The 19,698-nt window shown below is 36.6% G+C and overlaps 1 protein-coding gene across 13 annotated transcripts in view; it reads left to right on the forward strand.

Moving 5' to 3' along the window:
• Positions 1-19,698, forward strand: part of LOC129738025 (protein phosphatase Slingshot) — an 83,275-nt gene that overhangs the window by 50,733 nt on the left and 12,844 nt on the right. For 10 of the 13 annotated variants that reach the window (XM_055729215.1, XM_055729268.1, XM_055729251.1 and 7 more), the window contains one exon: positions 10,893-10,951. The exons of 1 other annotated variant lie outside the window; for it this stretch is intronic. Coding sequence is in view for 2 of the 12 variants with exons in the window: in XM_055729202.1 (XP_055585177.1) it covers positions 19,373-19,488 (116 nt within the window). In the remaining 10 variants the exon portion in view is untranslated. Of the gene's footprint in view, positions 1-10,892; positions 10,952-19,202; positions 19,489-19,520; positions 19,632-19,698 lie in introns of those variants that run through there. 2 more of the 13 variants (XM_055729202.1, XM_055729208.1) reach the window with 2 other exon arrangements.

Raw genomic sequence — 19,698 nt, forward strand, 5'->3', positions numbered from 1 at the left:
TATTTTTTCAAAAGGACAACGATGTGTTCAATCGTTAAAACAAACAGAATTTATTTACACTTCCTGATTTGGCGGTTCGAATTATACCGTCCAAGTATCGAAGGCGCCAAATAATTACATATCGGGGAGTTTCAGCATACAATTGTTCCTCGTTCTGATTGAAATTTTGCATGAAAGGAACGGTAACAACCAGAACTCGAAAAAAAAGTCATACACACTCTAATGCCCATCGACGACGAAATTGTGAACAATTTGCCAAAGCTGCCCGAGTCGAGTAGGTAAATGAGGAAATTGTGAAACAGTTGAACCATAAATAAAACGACGACGACAACATTACAACACAACGCAAGAATGACACGCGAAAGTTGGAACCAATCATTAAACCATTGCATGTTGTTACCGGGTACCACTAGGAAAGCCACTAAATAGTGACGAGTAGTAATCAAACAACAAATGGTCGGGTTGCTTTCAAACGATGGCTGGGAGGCGGCAGCAAAAAATATATCTAAAGATAAATTCACTCTGTAGGGTAGATGCGTTTGTGGGGTTGAGTCCATCAAATTTGCTGTCAATAATTTCGAACCTGATTCCGTGAAATGGTTGCCACTACCCTAGAGCTCTGCTGACACGATGACCTGCTGAACTCTGTGAGTGAGAGAGGTGTGCGAAAACTCGAGCCAAACAGCGTGACCGCAAGTAAATAGAAGGTATGCGCGAATTTCTACTTGCATGACTCTTCTATTTTTTTTATTGGCTATTTTGGTCTGTTTTTGTTGTACCTACTTGTTCCTACTAGCTAGAAAGGGGTAGTACCCGAGATTGATTACCCGGTAGGAGGATTCACGAGAAGGTGAACGACGGGTGGGTGGATTTTTGTGATGAGTAATCCCCGAACCTATCGTTTTTTATTCGGCCAATTACATGACTAAGTCCTGCAGATGAACTGGCTCTGGTTGACTCAGAGAAAGAAAGTGTGCTTTGTTAGAATTTTGAGACTTATGGAACAGCATTTTGAATTTCAATCTTCAAACATTTCCATGATTTCAAAAGGTATAGTCGATAACTTCCTTTAAATTTAGCCACAGTATTTGAAAAAAAAAACAAAAATGTATTGTTTCGAAGAGAATAGTGGCGAAAATGTTCAGATAGCGGGCCAATTTCCTAATCTTTTGGAAGTCAGCTTCCTACTAATTTTATATACTGTGGTAAGTTAGCCCAGCATATAAAATCAGTAGGAAGCTGACTTCTAAAAGATTAGGAAATTGGCCCGCTATCTGAACATTTTCGCCACTATTCTCTTCGAAACAATACAACTTCCCTAAAAACTGTAGAACATAACAAAAATTTTGATTTCAATTCAATGATCAACTTTCCTGAAGACCACAAGTTATTTTAAATTATGAGAAAAAAGTTTTAGAAGTTGTCTATTTTTAATTTTTTTTTCGATTCTGCAAAGTACTAGAATTTTGATGAAAATTTGAAAAAGATTTCATGGAATCTTTGATATCTCTTAAAGCATGAGTCAAATCGTTTTGCAGTCTTCAATAAATGAGTTAAAATCTTCGATATCAAGTACTTACAGACTTTATTTAATGATGTCAAAAATAATTGTTATCTTATCTGTTCAAGTTTCTAAAAATTGTAGAATTTACTTTTTATTAAAGCGTATTTCTGAACTAAAATATCTGGGAAAGATCTGAATCCATAATTGAATCAAGGATAATAAAAAAAAAATCAACATCAGTTTCTATTTCTAGTTTTCATACAGATTTACAGTTATTAAAGATACAATTTATTCCAATCTGATATATTTTGAATTTTCAATACGCCGTATAAACTAGCAGTGGTAAACAAATCTGATAGGGGATGAATAACGTCCAGGCGTTAAAATCCCAAGAAAAAAAAACAAATCTGACAAATGATTTCAATTCAGGACGCCAAATCTTTCAAAATCTGTTATTAAAACACGGGCACCAAAATTGCTATTCCCTAGTGTAGGCTTGCCAGATACTTGCAGAAAAAAGCGGTACATTTTACGAAAAAAGCGGGACATTTGAGAAACTCTTATAAAAATCTTTTTTTCCTTAAAAAAAATAATAGTTCAATTGTATATACAAACATCATTCATTGATTTTTCTGTTTTTTTTTCACATGACTTCTATTTTCCTTGATTTTTGCCATAAGCACTTTTAATTTCAACAGTTCTCGAGAATTAATACGTTATTTAAGAGAAAATATCTCATGTAAACGGCGGATTAATATCGCCTCTAAAACCATCGTGTAACAACAAATGTATTTTAAATTTGTTTTAAAAAATTGAAAACTCAATAAAATTTTCATCATTATGTACCTTGGAAAATTGAGTCTGAAAAGGTGGTGTACAATAGAAAGCAGTTTAATTAGATTCCGGCGAAAAATTAAGATCTATAATCATTTGGAAGCAACCTCAACGATATTTTACGATTCGAACGTGTTCCAAGACAGTTAACTAAATCAGAAACAGGACAGTAGAGTTATTCAGTATTGTCTTATATGAAATATGAAAAATGCTGCCTATTTTAGGTAAACAAAGTTTTTGAAAGCTTTTCTGTGTATTAATTTTTGATTTTTTATAGAGTAAGTTACGAAGAACTATGTACAAGTTTTTCAAGAAAAAAAAGCAGAACAATTTGAGGAAAAAGCGGGACAGCGGAACATTCGACAAAAAAGTAGGACATGACCCGCTTTTGCAAGAGGGATGGCAGCCCTACCCTAGTGTTATTGGCGCAAAAAATATGAAAAAAAATGTTTAGCATTTTATTTAAATAAGACATTATTAATGTTTTTTTATTCACAAAAAAATGCTTTGTTTTTTTCCGTAAAAAATAAAAAAAATATATACAGTTATTCATGTAAAAACCGTTGTATTTTCTAATTTGCTTTTGACTGTTCTTCATCTAGTTTACAGCTACTCGAAGACACCAAGGCAATTTTTAGTTTATTTGGTCATCGTGTCTTGTGTTATTTCATTTTTAATAAAAGTAATTCAAAATAAGATCTACAGAGTAACAATCCTAGTTCCTATGACACTTTAAAATAAAAAAAAACTTTAACAACCTGAAACGAATTCATAAATGTTCAAATCAAACCAATTAAACAAAAATAATGGGAAAATGAAAGTTTTATTTTTATTATTGAATGACTTAAAACAACATGAGAAATCGAAATCTGGTGTAAAGCTGAAAAAAAAATCCATTGCCGGAATTCGATTTTTTTGGATTTGGGCGTTTTTTGGATTTGGGCGTTTTTTGGAACTCCAATAAATTTATATGGAACCAGCTGGAACGATGTGCTTTGCCTAAAAAAATGAAATTGAAAATATGAAGATGAAAATACAGTAAGGTTTCTTTTTACACCGTGTAAAAAAAACCGTGCTAATTCCCGAAAACCGTGTAAAAAAGACCATTAAAATTCTGCAGCTCTGAAATTTTAAACAATAAGACATGTAACATGACATTTAAGACCTGAGACTTGATACTTGAGACCTTAGACTTGAGATTGTAGACTAGAGACATGAGACCTGAGATCTGAGAATTGAGACTTTAGACATGACACCTGAGACCTGAGTCCAGGGACATGAGATCAGAGACATGAGACCTGAGACCTGAGACTAGAAACCTAAGACATAAAACACGAAACCTGAGACACGGGATCTGAGACATGAGACATGAGACCTGAGAAAAGAGACATGAAACATTAGAAATTAGACATGAGACATGAGGCCTGAGACCTGGGACTTGAGACCAGACACCAGAGACGAGAGACCTGATACCTGAGACATGAGACATAAAACATGAGACCGGAGGCATTAGACAATAGCCATGAAACATTAGACGTGAGACATGAGACTTTAGACCTGAGACAAGCTACTAGTGTCTCAGGTCTAAAGTCTCTTGTCTCAGGTCCCAGGTTTCAGGTCTTAGGTCGCAGGTCTCATGTCTCGTGCCTCAGATCTCAGGTCTCATATCGTAGGTCTCAAGTCTCAGGTCTCAGGTCTCATGTATCATGTTCTTAGTCTCAGAGCTAAGATTTTCCCAACTTCAAAAATATTCTAAATGTTTTCCTTTGAAAAGGACTTGAAGAATATTTTCTCTCAAAAACCGTGTTAATTCGCGAAATCCGTGTAAAAAAAACCATGTAAAAAAAAACCTTGGTGTATAGAAATTTGAATATTTTTTGTAGGCATAATTTTAAACCAATTTCGAATTGCAGTACAAAGACAATTTCATCTTATTTAATGAAACTTGATCTTTGAATTTGTTTTTTGAGATCTAAAAATTTTACTGTGTTTTTATAAGTTCTTGAGTAATTATATTATGCCAATATGTATGTATGTATTATGGGTATGGATTCTCCACACTTTCCTTTTTCCAAAGCCCACGATCTAACATAAAACATTGTTAGCATGGCCGTAGGAACGGGTGAGGGGTTTTGAGGGTTAAATCCCCGCATGAACAATGTCAAGTAAAATGTTCTTCTCTAAACTCGAAATTTCAAATTCTTCATCATATTTTGATGAACGACTTAAATGAATCAAGAATAACAATCTCGACACTAACTGAGGCTAAAACCTAGAAATCTTACCCCAGGTCCACAATTTTTCTACAGTTTTTTCAAAAATGACTCACTTGTTGATAGATATTTAACCCTTCGTTTCATGATTTTTTATTTTTCCTTAAAAATCATTTTTAGCAGTTGGAAATGATGACTCTATCAAGAAAAAAAATACGATTTTTCACTTTTTCCATACATTCATAGTTGAAAAATTTGTAACTTTATGAAAAGAAGGGTTAAAGACTGTAATTGAAAAACGCTATCTTACTTAAGTTATTCAGATTTGACTCGCTAAGGTTGCCAGATTGCCCAGATTTTGGCCGAATGTTTTCACTTTATTTGCAAAATCACAGAAAAAATAAAAATTGCGTGATCACAATTATGTATTTTGCGTCGAAAACAATTTTTCCAGCAAATTTTATCCAATTAACTGGCAGATGTGTTGCGATGAAAAAAACACTTTTTCAAATTTTCTTGAATATTGCCCAGATTTTGGGTTGTAAACTTAGAAATCAAATTCCCGGATTTGGCGTTTTAGGATAAAAAATCCCTGGTGTGCCTTGCCCGGATAAGTGCGAAAAATATCTGGTAAGCTTATGTTTGTATCACTTCCGATGTTCTGGTTTCAAATATTAAAAAAAATCAAAATTTGTTGCCAGTGATCGGATTCTGGAATCTGTATCCACTTTATTTTTTCTTGATTTTCAGTTCGGTTCATCATTGGGATAAAATCCTGATTAGAATATTGGTTTTGCATTTGAAACCAAAATTATATTCGAATTAGTTTGGATTTGAAATTTTTACTCCTAATTCTTATGCAGAATAGAAACTTAAGCATGTTCCAAAACGGTGATCAAGAATTGAAATATAAGAGATTCATCCTTCGGAATTTTCATTCAGATTAACTAGTTTAATTACGAATAAAAAATTGAATGCAATATAGATGAGAGATTTCTGGTTAACAATTTTGTTATAAAATGCCGTTTTCGGTTTATTTTTTTTTTTGGAATTTTTGCTTGGAATTTAGATTCAGAAATGGATTTCAAATTCAGAATTTTAGTCAAGTTAAAAATGCATAATTCAGATTCGGAATTCTAATTCTAATTCTTATTTTCTTTATTTATAGAGGATTTTAACCATTGCAGTCTCGTCCTCTGAGATTGGGAATTAAAATTCAACATTGTTCATGCAATTGGCAACCACTATTATAAAATAAGATCTGAATTCATTTTCAAGATTGTGTTCTATGAAAAATCTTCATTTTAATTCATTTTTTACAGGATTTTTTAAAATTCAATAAATTATAAATCATAATTTTTTGTTGATAAAATAGCTTGTACTTTATCTTCGGGTTTAGGAAAATTCAGTTGGAAATATATTTTATTGGTTTGTTTTTAAACATTATGTACAGTACCGTTCATAATTGTATAGAAATTGGAAGCACGCGCACGGTCACTTCGACTTCGAACTTTCATAACTTTTTACTCTGATGATATTTTTTGATCAAATTATCTGCGTAAAATAGATCAACTATCACACTATTATAACACAAAATTTGAGCTTTCTAAAATTGGAGTGGCCTTAGAACTTTTCAAAAATTTCAGACATGCTAACTTTATATTTCAACAATCACTCTGCAAAATTTCAATAAAAAGCGTAGCGTGGTTTCTGAGATATTGCAGTTTCAATGGGTCAATTTAAAAAAGTCCGATTTTCGTAAAATGACTGTATCTTAGGCCACTCCAATTTTAAAAAGCTCAAATTTTGGGTTATAATAATGTGATAGTTGATCATTTTACGCAGATAATTTGATCAAAAAATATCATCAGGGTAAAAAGTAAACGGAGTTCAAAGACGAAGTGACCGTGCGCGTGCTTCTAATTTCTATACAATTATAAACGGTACTGTATGTTGAAGATACAGTGAGCGAAATAAGAATAGCACCACTATGTTTTTTACTTGTTAAAATATGAATAATTGAAAATTACGAAAATTTTCTTCCACAGTTTGTACTGAATTGCTTAACGGATAAATCAAGCATAAGTTTACTTTTTTTGGACGTAGCAATTGCCGTTGAGGACCAAAAATGTGAAAAAAAGGGTGCGAAATAAGAATAGAACCACTTGAGTTTTTCAACAAAAACAAGCTTATTATTAAAAATTTGCTGTGTAAAAGTGAATAATAACGCTTCTATGAATTATTTGAATAAATAACTGCATTTTAAAGAGTTTTCCAGAATTCCAAAGGATTTCATAGGTTTTAATTAGGGGGTTTTAAGAGATGCTCCTCTAGAGTTAAGGAATTTGATATTTGAACTGCAATTGTTTACCAAACTACTAATTTTCTTCATTAACATTCATAAGTATGATGCAAAATGATGAAACATAGATTTGAGACTGATTTTGAATCCAAAAAGTAGGTTGGAATTCAAAAATACTAATGTTTTTTAATAGTCAAACACTATTTCTCTAGATTTAAGTCATAGATGGCAGCACTATCTTGCCATTTAACCAAATTCATGCCCATTTTCCAATATCCGGGATTAATTAGGAAGTGCTGGATGATTTTGATCAATTAATAAATACATGTACCGTGTGCACGCTTTGGAAATTCTATGATCACTAAATCCAAAAAAAAAAAGGAATTGCATCAAGCTTACTAAAAGTGAATTTTTTGGACCGGTTATCAGAATAAAGTTATACTTTGCGATGGAGCTTGAAGGAACAGACGGTTAGCAGTATTATTGGTATGATTTGTAAATGAATCGGAAGTTGAGATGAGCAGGAATTTTGGCGGTTGTACATTTTTGTGGTGGTGATTCTTTTGCAAATCCGGAAAAGCTTTCTGCAGCGTGATCTTCCACAAAACTGTGATGGGAAAATACCTCAAAATGATGAATATTGGCCTAAATAAACCTGGAAAATCAATTGAGACTAAATTTTTAACTGCAGGATAGTGCTGCCATCTACGACATGAAACTGGAATAAAGTGTGGTTTACTGAACAAAATCAAAGTTTTTGATTTCCAACCTATTTTTTCTGATTAAAAATTAATCCCAAATGTTTGTTTTATCATTTCACGTCATTTTAATGAAGAAAATAAGTATTTTGGTAAAGAATTACAGCTCCAATATCAAATTCCTTAACGCAAGAGGAGCATCTCTTAAAACCCCCTAATTAAAACCTATGAAAACCTTTGGAATTCTGGAAAACTCCTTAAAATGCAGTTATTTATTCAAATAATCCGTAAAAGCATTATTATTCGCTTTTACACAGTAAATTTTAAAAAATAAGCTCGTTTGTGTTGAAAAACTCAAGTGGTTCTATTCTTATTTCGCACCCCTTTTCCACATTTTTGTCCTCAACGCCAATTGCTACGTTCAAAAAAAGTAAACTCATGCTTGATTTATCCGTTGAGCAATTCAGAACAAACTGTGGATGAAAATTTTCGTACACATAGTGGTGCTATTCTTATTTCGCTCACTGTACTTCAAAAACATAGATTTAAACTAAAATCTGAACGTATCGAGTTTACAAGAGTGGAAAATAAATCGGATTTTAACCTCAAACTCATACTTCTATTTTTATTCCTTAACATTTTTACCAAAGTTTTTCTTTCAAATGAAGCCTTCAAGATCCCTCAAAAAAAAAACTAGGAACTATAAGGACTTATTTTCGAAAGTATAGATTTTATATGAATAATTTCTAATAGAAAAAAAGGTCTATCAAAGAATTAAAAAGAACTTAACCCGATGAATGAGATACTCTTAGTATTTATCACATGTTTTTATTATTCTTTATGTATGAATTTTCATGCAAAAATGTTGTGCAAATAATTGTGTATGAGCCTCCTTCCTCCCTTCCCATATCCTCAATGGAAGAATGCAGGAGTTTCAAATAATCATGTAACCATTTATCGTATCACATGCACATGCAAATTTTTATCCATTTGCTTGATTAGTTCCAAGTTATGCAAATAATTGTAAAGGAGCCCCTTCCCTATTTTATCTCCGCACTGGAAGGAGGGAGTGGTACTAAATATCAAGTACCCTAGTATTTTGTTCTCAAATACCCTTCCATGCCAAATTCGGTTCCATTTACTCGAATTTTTCGCGAGATATATAACGAAAATTGTATGGAAGCCCCACTTCTTCCTTCCTATCCTCTCACTGGAAAAAGAAGGGGGTCTAAAATAATAATAGAAATATTTCTCGTATTCAGATACTTTTCATGCCAAATGTCGTTCCATTTGCTTGAAAAATTTTCGAGTATTGTTAAAATGGTATGGGGGCCTCTCTCTTCCTATCTCCATAGGAGGGGAAATGGTGTCTCAAATAATCATAAAAATATTTCTCGTACCCAAATACCCTCCCGTGCCAAATTTCATTCCAATTGCTTGATTAGTTTTCCAGTTATGCAAACAATTGTAAGGGAGCCCCCCTTCCATATCTTCCTACTGGAAAGAGGAAGGGGTCTCAAATAATCGGGGAAATACTTCTCGTATCCGAATACTCTTTTTTAATTTTTTTTAATTTTTTTTTATATACTCTCCCATGTCTTATGTGGTACCATTTGCTTTGCTATGTTCCACAAAAGAAACAAAAATGATGTTGATTTTTCAGTACAAAATATTCAATTTTTCCATACAATCCTAAAATTCAAATTTACTCATGTAAACGTTACTTAAAATTTTTAGCAAAAAGTCATGGATGAGTTTTGAACCAAGGCGAAGCTTTTAGACCCCAGGGTTTGGGAAATTAAAAAATGACATCAAATCGACTTAGCCTTGTAGTATATGCCATTTTAATCATAAGACATAGAGTTTCTTAAAATTTTGTCTTTTTTGTTATAATGATATTTTTTTAATTTTTGTATGTTTTTTTTTATATTTTCTTTTTTGTCTAGCTTAGAATGCGTTTTCATAGTTAGATATTTATTTCGTTACAATTATTTTTGCGCACTTTCCTCGTAAAAAATATGAACCACCTTAGTTAAAAATTAGGTTCAGACTTCATTAACATTCAAATTGTTACCATGTAGTTTGGAGAGATTTGTGGTTCATTTTACAAAGCAGAAGTTACAGAAAGTTGATTTTCGGGATTTTTGTTTTGTTCCATGACAGCTGCTACCAATGCTTTATAAAATTAGTTTAAAGCGTAGTTTTATTGTGTTGCTCTGTGCTTCGTATAACTCAAGCTAATGACCCGGATTAGTTTCCTCAAAACAAACTTAATCTAAAGGGTTTAAATTCTTCGGTGATGGAGCGGTGAAACCGGTTTTTATAGTAAGTTTCACCATGCTTAAGGTTGCCAGAATTTTTTTCACTACCATCCGGGCCTAGCAATTCCGGGCATTTTTTCAAAAAAACCTGGCAAAATCCGGGCATGGATTTTAATTTTTCAAATCCAAAAACCGGGCAAAAACCGGGCAAAATTTAGGTGTTATTATATATAAAAGCAAAGAAAAAATGCAAAAAAAATCGAAATTAATATTTTATTATTGTAATGGCAGACTTCCAACAACTTTTTGGATTACTTAAATATTTAAAGGTTTATAGAAGTAAATCAGCGAAATTATTTGAAACAACCGTTGAAAATGTCCATACCGATAATCGATTTTACTGAAACGTACTCAAAAACTTTGATTTTTTTTGGTTTCTTTATTAAAATTGTTAAAAAATCCGGGCAATATCCGGACTTTTTTCACAATATCCGGGCAACCGGGCCGGACCGGACTTTCTCGAAATTTTGCATCAAATATCCGGGCAAACCCGGATAAAACCGGGCAATCTGGCAAGCTTAACCATGCTAGAGGTCAGTGTGTGTAAAGTTAGTCACGGCTATTTTGTAGTTGATAATTCTTGGTCACATTGCTGGTGGTCATTGTCTGGTTTTCTTGAGCTCGGGTACCACTTTTTTATCGTTGTTGTGATGCGACCGGATATCGTTTCACAAAACTTTCTACCCAGGGGATGCTCTTGGATTATTGGTGGCGTTTACGATCCATTCGAGGATTCTCAGCTCGGTGACGGCCGTCCTTCACGCGGCTCATCTCCCTCCGCGTTAAAGTGAGAGCCGACGACGACGACAGTTGATTTAGGGGTTTATGACATTTTGGGTGCTATTTTCCACCCAATGTCAACGTCGTTAAATAATACGTTTTCTCACATTCCGCTTCACGAGACCAAGAACGAAGCTGCGATATTACGTCGTGTGTTTCTTCTGTGTGTCGTTGTCCACTTTACGTATTGCGTTGGTAATCATATTGACGTTTATTTTTCTTTCTTTCTCTTTTCCCTAGGAAAGTTTCTAGGAAAGAAACTGCGCAGAAAATGAAGATAGAGCTGAAACTGACCAAAGGTGAGTTCATCAAGATTCTAGATTCTAGACACACCGTCGACTGGCTATATATTTTTTTGATGAAACGTGTTTTTTGGGGAAAGTGAAGAAGCAAAATATCTGCTTTTAACTAATTATTTTTTAAATTTAGACATTATTTAAAATTGAAACGATTTATAAATAATCTATCAAATCTGAAGTCCAAAATACTAAAATTCATCAAAAAGTTGTGTTAAACTATTCAACCGTCATCGTTGCAGAAAAGGGTTCAACAACAACAACAACAAAAAACATACCGGGCGGCACGCTGCCGGTCTTGGTGATATCTCCTTTTTTGGGCAAACCTCAAAACGAAAAAAAAAACAAATCGAAACCACCGTTTTGGTAGCTTATCATTCAAAACAAACCCGGGGTGAGTGCAGCAGGGCGTTGTTTTTTCTGTTGTTTTTGGTTTCCGTGCACAACGCCCGGCCACACCGATAAGATTATCTAATGGCGAAAGGTTGATCAAATTGCAAAGCCTGACACCTCAACAGCTGTGGCATTTATCTATTTAAGCTGCTCTTCACACACCTAGGTTCTTCTCTTTATGTGTAGAGCACTAGACTGTCCCTCATAAATGAGAAAATGCCAAAAAATAAAATACAACAACCACCCAGTTTTGTTGGTTGATTTTCGGCGGTGCACAGTTGTTAGGTGTATCGGAAAATCTGGAAATTATTGTTATTAAAATTTGGTTTCTGAACGGATTTTAAAATTTCAATACAAGACGGTTCAGCAACATGTGTGCACGCCTATTTTTTCTCCTGTGGTCGGACGATTTTGTCCTGTAGGACAATTTCAGAACAGAAAATCGCTCAGGAAACGACTGTCAATTTTCCTGTAGGTTTGCAACGACTTTTCCTGTGATTTGTTATGAGATTTCAGATTCTCCTGTTGGGTTAAAAACTGCTTCCTCCAGAAATTTACATGGAAATAAGCGCTCTTTGGAAATACTCCAGTAAATGACGCGACGTGTGGGAGGTCACTTCGGAACCAACCTTTTGTGGAGATATAAGTATCGATGCTTCCCCAACACTTATCCGACAGCAGTTCGCCGAGAAATTAGCCTAAAAAACGCTTGCAAAGGGACTACGTGCTTCAACAAATAGTTAGGGAATAGGGACCAGATTGTGAAGTACGTTGAGAAAGGCTATGCGCACAAGATAACCGACGAGGAGGCGAAAAAAACGGCTCCAGATCAAACCTGGTACTTGTCACTAGGCGTAGTACGCAACCCCACAAAGCCCAACATAGTCCGCTCGATCTGTTGTTCTGTCATGTGGACATAAGAGCTGAAGACAAACAAACACAGAGATTCCTGTTTCGTGTGCATTCTGAACAAGAGCCAGAAATTGGCGTGATGGATGTGGCCACATTTGGCGCATGCTGCTCTCCGCGATACATAAAAAAAAAAACAGGAAGCTATAAAACAGATTAATGAAGTCAAACACATTCATTCCTTAGGAGGGTTTGAAATCCCAAATTTCCTTTCTAACTCACCGGAAGTCTTTGAACAAATTGGGGTTTTTTTCCCAGAAAATGATATAAATTCGAATTTGGTGCCGAGATTAGACAACCCAAGGAAAGCAGAACGGATTTTTCGGATGATGCGCGAAGACCTGTTTAGGTTCGTAGCACAAGGCAACCTTCAATTCAACAAATTCTAAGCAGCAACCATACACCGATAAAACGGGTAGTGCTACGCACCGTCATGAGCTTTTTTGACCCTCTTGGTTTGATCGCACATTTTTTCGTTCATGGCAAAATCCATTTGCAAGAGCTGTGGAAATATGGGTCGAACTAGGATGATCTATTTGCGACGTAAAACAAAGTGAGAGCACCACGCTACTTTTTGCCGAAATCCCCAGTTCTACACTCACCGGACTCTTGTTGCACGAGCTAGTAGAAGGCAGTGAGTCCCAAATTGTGTCCGGCGAAAACTAAAGTAGCCCCGTCGAAAGCAATATCTATGTTCCGATCAGAGCTGCAGGCTGCCTTGATGGGTGCATGTCAATGGAACATTTGTCAGAAACACTTGAGTACTTAATTGAAAGGAAGTATCTATGCACCGGAGGATCGGCGCGGGATCACTAAGTAAATCTGTGTACCGATTCTTTATCAGTTCTCTCGGGGCTTCGCCCAGACAGTCAACGCTACGACCAATTTGTTGCTAGTAGGGGAGATCTTATCAAAAACATCAATTTCAAAATGGCGGCAAAATGTGGCTATGATGCCACCAAGTGGGCCACCAAACGGTCCAAGCTTCTGTTCGAAAAACCGTTGGTTTTCGGGTGCTGAATTTCTACATTAATCTGAAGAACTTTGGCCTGTAATACAAAAAAGTTATTCCCACCCAGAAGAAGAACTTAGATCCGCATTTCTACACCATGCTGAACTTCCAGTAGCTCTCATCAATGTTATTCGTTTTACACACTGGAATAGACTATTTCGTACTACGGCGTGTATAATGCGAACAGTAAAAAAATTTAAATCATTCGCATGGACAGCCGAATAGGGGATGCTCCTAACACCGCTCCTGACACAAAGTATCCTATCATCTTGCTAAAAAACCATCATCTCACTAATTTACTGGTCCTGAGCTACCATCAACGATACGCGTAGTGGTTCGAAGAGTTGCGAGAAACTGTATGTTTAGTAAGATCAGGAACGCTCACCAAAAATGGCTTTGCTACCAGCAGTTCGCTTGACTCTGCACATCAACCCGTTTATTCATACAGGAGTGGATTACTTCAGACCGCTCATGGTGAGGCAGGGTCACAGTCTCGTGAAACGCTGGGTGTGTCTTAAAGACCGAACACGAAATTATTGCGACACATTCAACAGGGCATAACTTTTTTACCATTAGGTAAAAATCAACCAGCACACTATCTCATTGATTGTATTGTTTACGCGCGAAGTCGTGTTTTTCGATTCAACGAAAATGGAGGTGAACCAACGCGAGTAGTGAGAACAAATTCTCTCCAAGCACCTGGTATTTCCTGACCTGTCGCATCGGCAGTTGGGAAAAAAATGAACATTTAACATTCAACCATCTCCAGAGTGTTGAAGCGGTTTCAGGAGTAGTTGACGTTGAACGGCAAAGGAGCTGGAAGAAAACCGGAACCGGATACGGAGGGAAAGGTGATGCGGATGATTAAAGCAAATCCCAACGTCTCAAGCCGGGATTTGGCTAAAAAGATCGGCATGTCGCAGAGCTACGTCCAGAGTGCAAAGAAGAGAGCTGAACTAAATACATACAAAGTACAGAACTTCCCAAACCGCGATGAGCGGCAACAATCGACGGCTAAAACTCGGGCATGGGAGCTCTACGAGAAAAAGCTGAAAAAATAAGGTTGCTGTGTGATGGACGACGAAAGGTATATAAAAGCCGATTTTAAGCAAATTCCGGGGTTGGAGTTTTTCACCGGCAAGAGCAAGTTCGATGTGGACGACTAATTTAAGAAGAAGGAAATATCGAAGTTCGCCTCCAAATATCTCGTTTGGGAGGCCATCTACTCTTGCGGACTGAGGAATGACCCTTTCATGACAAAGGGCACAGTAAATGGCAAGATCTACAAATGCGAGTGCCTCGAAAAGCGCCTTTTGCCGTTCTTGCAGCAGCACGACGAGGCTCCGCTATTCAGGCCAAATTTGGCATCATGCCACTATTCTAAAATTTTCCTGGAGTGACCTTAAACTTCGTGGGGTAAATGTAGAAATAGTCTGTAGTCTCTCAACTGTCTCCTGTATTTTAGCTATTCGGAGATTTATCGCACGTCGTGGTTCTCCGTTCACTGTGATAACGGGACCAATTTTCAGGGAACCTACAATGATCTGTGTAGTAGTAACCTTCACTGATACAGTAACCAAATGGTATTTCAAGGCCATCGGGAATCATCAGCAGCATCCTAGTGATGAGGTTATACAAACGGCGACGCTGGAGGCGGATGCAATTCTCAACTCTCGTCCATTGACGTACATATGTTCCTCTAGATAACGCAAATGAGGAAGCATGCACACCGAACCACTTCCTGTTATACGGCAAAAAAGGCATCGTTCAACCACACAGTTTAATTCTAACGGACACGCGTGTGATACGCGACAGCTTGCGCTTAGCGCAAACCATGACAGATCTGTTTTTGTCTACACCCAAAAAAAAGCATAGTAAAATTACTAAATCCGTGGTTTAAATGAACAACTTACAGGCAACCATATTTTTGAGTCAAATTTGTTTTGTTGTTCAAAATACCTTACGCATAGCTGTTCTACCATGTGCTCAATTTGGCTGCGCATAGTAAATTTGACTGCGTTTTATTAAAATTGTCAATGAAATGATGCGTTGTTTTACTTCGAGCTTCAAAATGGTTAAAAGGGCAAATATGAACAAAATTATGGCCAAAAACATACAAGAAAGAAAGGAAAGTGAAATTCCAAGTTTTCTTCTAATCACAGCAGTAGCAATCGTATCTAAGGATTGAACAATAATTTTTGAGCATTTAAAATTTTTCAAAATCTAAAAATTTCCAAAAAAAAAGTTAGTTTTTTAATCGACTTTGCAAATAGTTTGAATTAACCCGGCAACATCCGGGAAGTTTTGAATAATATTTGGGCATCCTGACCAGATTTGACTTATCTAGAATTCTTTATTGGATTTATGGGCATGCCTGCAAATATCGAGAAAATCTGGAGTTTAAAGCTATCTACAGCGAAAGATACATGGTTAAACCTAAGATGTTTCACTGAGACCATAAGTTTTTGATGATTGTTTAGCTTTTTCAACATTACTTTTTGTTAAAGCCAAGCTTGAAAATTTAAGATCATCCTAACAATTAAAATATTTAGCGCCCACCCTAATTCTCGACATATGCGCACCACCCTATTCAACCGCAATCGACGAGAACCTGCGTGTGTATGCGTGAAAGAAAACGACCGTTGGCTGCTGCCTGCTGTAAGAACGCACACCCGTACGAGTTCCGTTTTAGACTTCCGCTTGCGAGCACCTTTTGAAAAGTTTTAGAGTCCCTTCCGCTTCTTTCCCAAAATCGGGAATCAAAAGAAACTCGCGACCGAGTCTCAAGCTGGGCAAGATAAGAAAGGGTAGGTAGTCTTCCAAACGGAAGTGGCGCTTAAGCCACCGGAAGCGTGTCTGGTCTCTCGTTATATTATATTCCTCCATATGTTTTTCCAAGAAAATCCAAGTTATGTAAATAGTGTACATATTGTAAATATAAGTTAAGAGAACAGTTTTAGTATAATTATTCAAGTGAGTAGAAATTCCTTGCACTTCCGTCAAATTGTGTTTTCGGACTTCGATTGGCAATTGTGTTATTATATATTTTAAAAATAAATATTCGGCCTAAGGGTTTTTGGGCGGTATTCTGCGCCGAATATTCAGTACATCTCTAATAATTAATGATCAATAATAAGTATAAACAACAACAATGTTTACCATAGTAAAATTATCATACGTACTGATGTTTTTGAGTCAAATATGTTTTGTTCTCAAAAGTACCATGTGCGTAGAATTTTGTTGATATGGTTTGGGTGCCTCAATGTCTAAATTACTATGCGGACGCAAGGTGTAATAGAAATTATGATGAAATTATTATGACCATAGTATTTTTGACAAAAATTACCAGGTACATAGTAATTGCCATAATGTTGATGTTATACTTTGCCGTGGTTGAAAATACTATAACGTAGAAATGCTAAAATTATCATAACAACGTCTTCGAAATAACCACACAATTTTTTTCCGTGTAGATGGATTGAAGAATACCTGCCTACTATTGCAAGAAGGATAAAGTGTTGAAACCATCGGATGTAGTGATCGTGATCAACAAGAATCATCGCAATAGTTGGGATCGTGGACGTATTTTAGAGGTCTTCAAGGGATCCGACTGTCAAGTTCGACAGGCACTTATAGAAACAGCCAATGGAATTGTACGACGCCCGGCAACTCTTCTAGCTTTGCTCGATATTCGTATCTCACTTTCTGCAGATGACCGGAAGTCCATGAGACTGCAAGAGGAAGGGGATGTTTTCGAGCCCACTGTGATCGTAAGCAATGAGTAGTGAGTCCAAGCGACGCAGCCGCTCGATGATTGTTGCCGAGGAGATCACAACAAAAATATAGAAGAAAAGTCAGATGGAACACGAAAAAATCTGAAATTTGTTAGAAAAAATTTCTTCGCTAATCGTTGGGAGTGGCTCCTCCACTTCGTTGTCTACGCCGACGATGTGTCTTACACCATCACCTGGTTTCCGTTCAGGTGTTCATAGAAGTTCTCACGATTGTCCTTCAGGATGCCACCGTCGCCGTTGCGTTGGGCTTCTGATAGAACTTTCGTGTTTCCTGGGAACGAAACAGCTGCTTCAGTTCCCCGAGCTCCTCTTTCTCCAGACGGTGAATTTGGTTTTGGAAAATTCGGACTCGCTGCCTCTTCCGCTGTCGGTGATTTTCTGCACTACTGCCGCCCGCCCGCGCGTTGTTCACTTACTGAGGAAAATAGTTTAAAACATGATCATTGATTCCAAAATGTTCAAACAACATAAGTGGCCAGCATCAAATGTTAAAAAAAAACAGATGTCATGTTTCGGGGTAACTAATATCAACATCAACGTATCCCAACATCTTCAAAATTATTGTTTCGGTGACATTTAGCAAAGAAGGCATAAAAACATCAATCACAGCCTTTTTGAAACTAAATTCAAAAGCTTTCAAACGTAACAAACACTTTTAAGATATTTTAACTAAGACCATACTTCTTCGAAATATACAAGGTATAGGCTATTCCATTCTCTTTAAACGTATTGGTAAGAGGTCCCGAAAAATAGTTATGGAAAACACTGGAAAATGTATGAAATTTATTAGTATATCCCTTTTTTCTTAAAATTGACAAGCATAAAAATTATGAGAAAAATATGCACTGATGCAACAAACAATATTCGACTTTTCGACACAGCTAAAAGTAATGTGAAAAGGGCTTTTTGTCAATTTAAAATCATAATTTTGTGATATGTTTGTCTTGTGCAACCTTTTTCCTGTGCGATTTGAATGAAAATTCTAGCAAGTTGACTTTTCATCACAGAAATATGAACTTCATTAAAGCATTTATCAAATTTTTCAACATAGACAGAAGAAAATATTACATTGCTTGCTTTAAACAAAGAGGGACGGCGATGAAAAGCTCTTTTGAATGCTCATTATTTATGGTTCAGACTCGAAAATCCAAAGCAAAAAAAGTTTCCGATGAGCCTCAAGAATCAATCTTAAATATGAAGCCCTTTTCAAGAAAATCGAATGGCTATCGATGGAGAAATTAAGAATTTTGATTGCCATTCTATATTAAACCGCCAAATTTTCATAACTATTTTTGTTAGTATACAAGCATGCTGTGTACAGCACGGAGCTTTCAAGGGTGGTTAAACGCAATGGCCTATCTGTTATTATCCATGTACTATGAACTAAGACTAAGTTATTGATTATAATTTGGAATAAAATCAGATTAATCAAAGTAACCCCGGTGATCAGAGCTACCCCAGTTCACGGCAATCGAAGGGTTTAGAGGTAAAATTCGAAATAAAATGTTTCTGGTATTTTCCCATCATCATCTGTATCACATTATCTTGTTTTATTTTTTTCCAACCCACTGGCATGGCGCTTCTGTCGAAATGTGCATATTATTGTAGCGAGCGCGTTTTGTAATTGCTGCGTGCTGCTGGGTGCTGATTTTTCGGGGCCGGCTTCAGCCGGGCAATGGTCAGGCAGGATTTTCTGTAATCTATTTTTGGAAATCCGCGATGCCAGACCAGCTGCAGCGTGTTGTTGGCATGGTGGTATCCCGTTCGCTTTTCGGGGGAGAGAAAAGTTCGGGCGCGCGTGTTCTTGTACTTATTAAACACATAGCTTTTAGTTTTTTTTATGTCTTGCTTTGAGGTTGGGTATGGCTGAGAATCTGTCGAAGGGGTGAGTGAGTGTTGACATTGGGCCAACCAAAATCTCTGTGTCTCTGTCTGTGGTCATAAATGTTTGGCTTGACCGAGTCAAGCCAAAGAAGAGAGAAGATGACGACGGACCGTTTGAATAATTATTATTCGCGACGACTTCCTAGTAGGTACGAACTAGTAGCTAGATGCAACTCAATTGAGTAGCTGCTCGCTAGCAAGTCAACTGAATCGGCCGTCGTGAGCGTTCAGACTCGGTAGAAAAACCGCGCGCGCCGGATGAGGGAAATAAATTTACCCATTTGTGTAGTTAGTGTGTTGGAAAAGAGACGTTGAAGACCTCGCGTGTGAAGCATTATTTTGCACTTTGCCTTCGAGAATCGCATGGGAAAACAAACAGCCGCGCAGAGTCGTGGGGAAAATTGAATAGAGATTTTTTTTCTTCTAAATTTTATGACGACGGACGTCCTTGGTGGGTTGGTTGGGATGCGGCCACTAGATTTGGTGGTCGAGGACAAACAGCCGTCGTGGACGACGACGTCGATGGAGCGTTTCTTCTCGATCGGCGGGTGAGAGTTTCTTCGATGAAGTGTGATTCCTATTTGGCGAAGCTCATTTGTTCGCTGGATTTCTTTCAACGGTCACGTTAATTCGCCGTGACCCATTGAGGGGCCAAAATCTAACCGTTTTCATACATGTATCTCATTCAGAAGTATTTTCGTAGAAGAATACATAAAACTAAATATAGTTTCTAACAGGGATTCTTTTTCCTTTCCTTC

The sequence above is a fragment of the Uranotaenia lowii genome, chromosome 1, assembly GCF_029784155.1.
Source record: "Uranotaenia lowii strain MFRU-FL chromosome 1, ASM2978415v1, whole genome shotgun sequence".
Taxonomy (NCBI): domain Eukaryota; kingdom Metazoa; phylum Arthropoda; class Insecta; order Diptera; family Culicidae; genus Uranotaenia; species Uranotaenia lowii.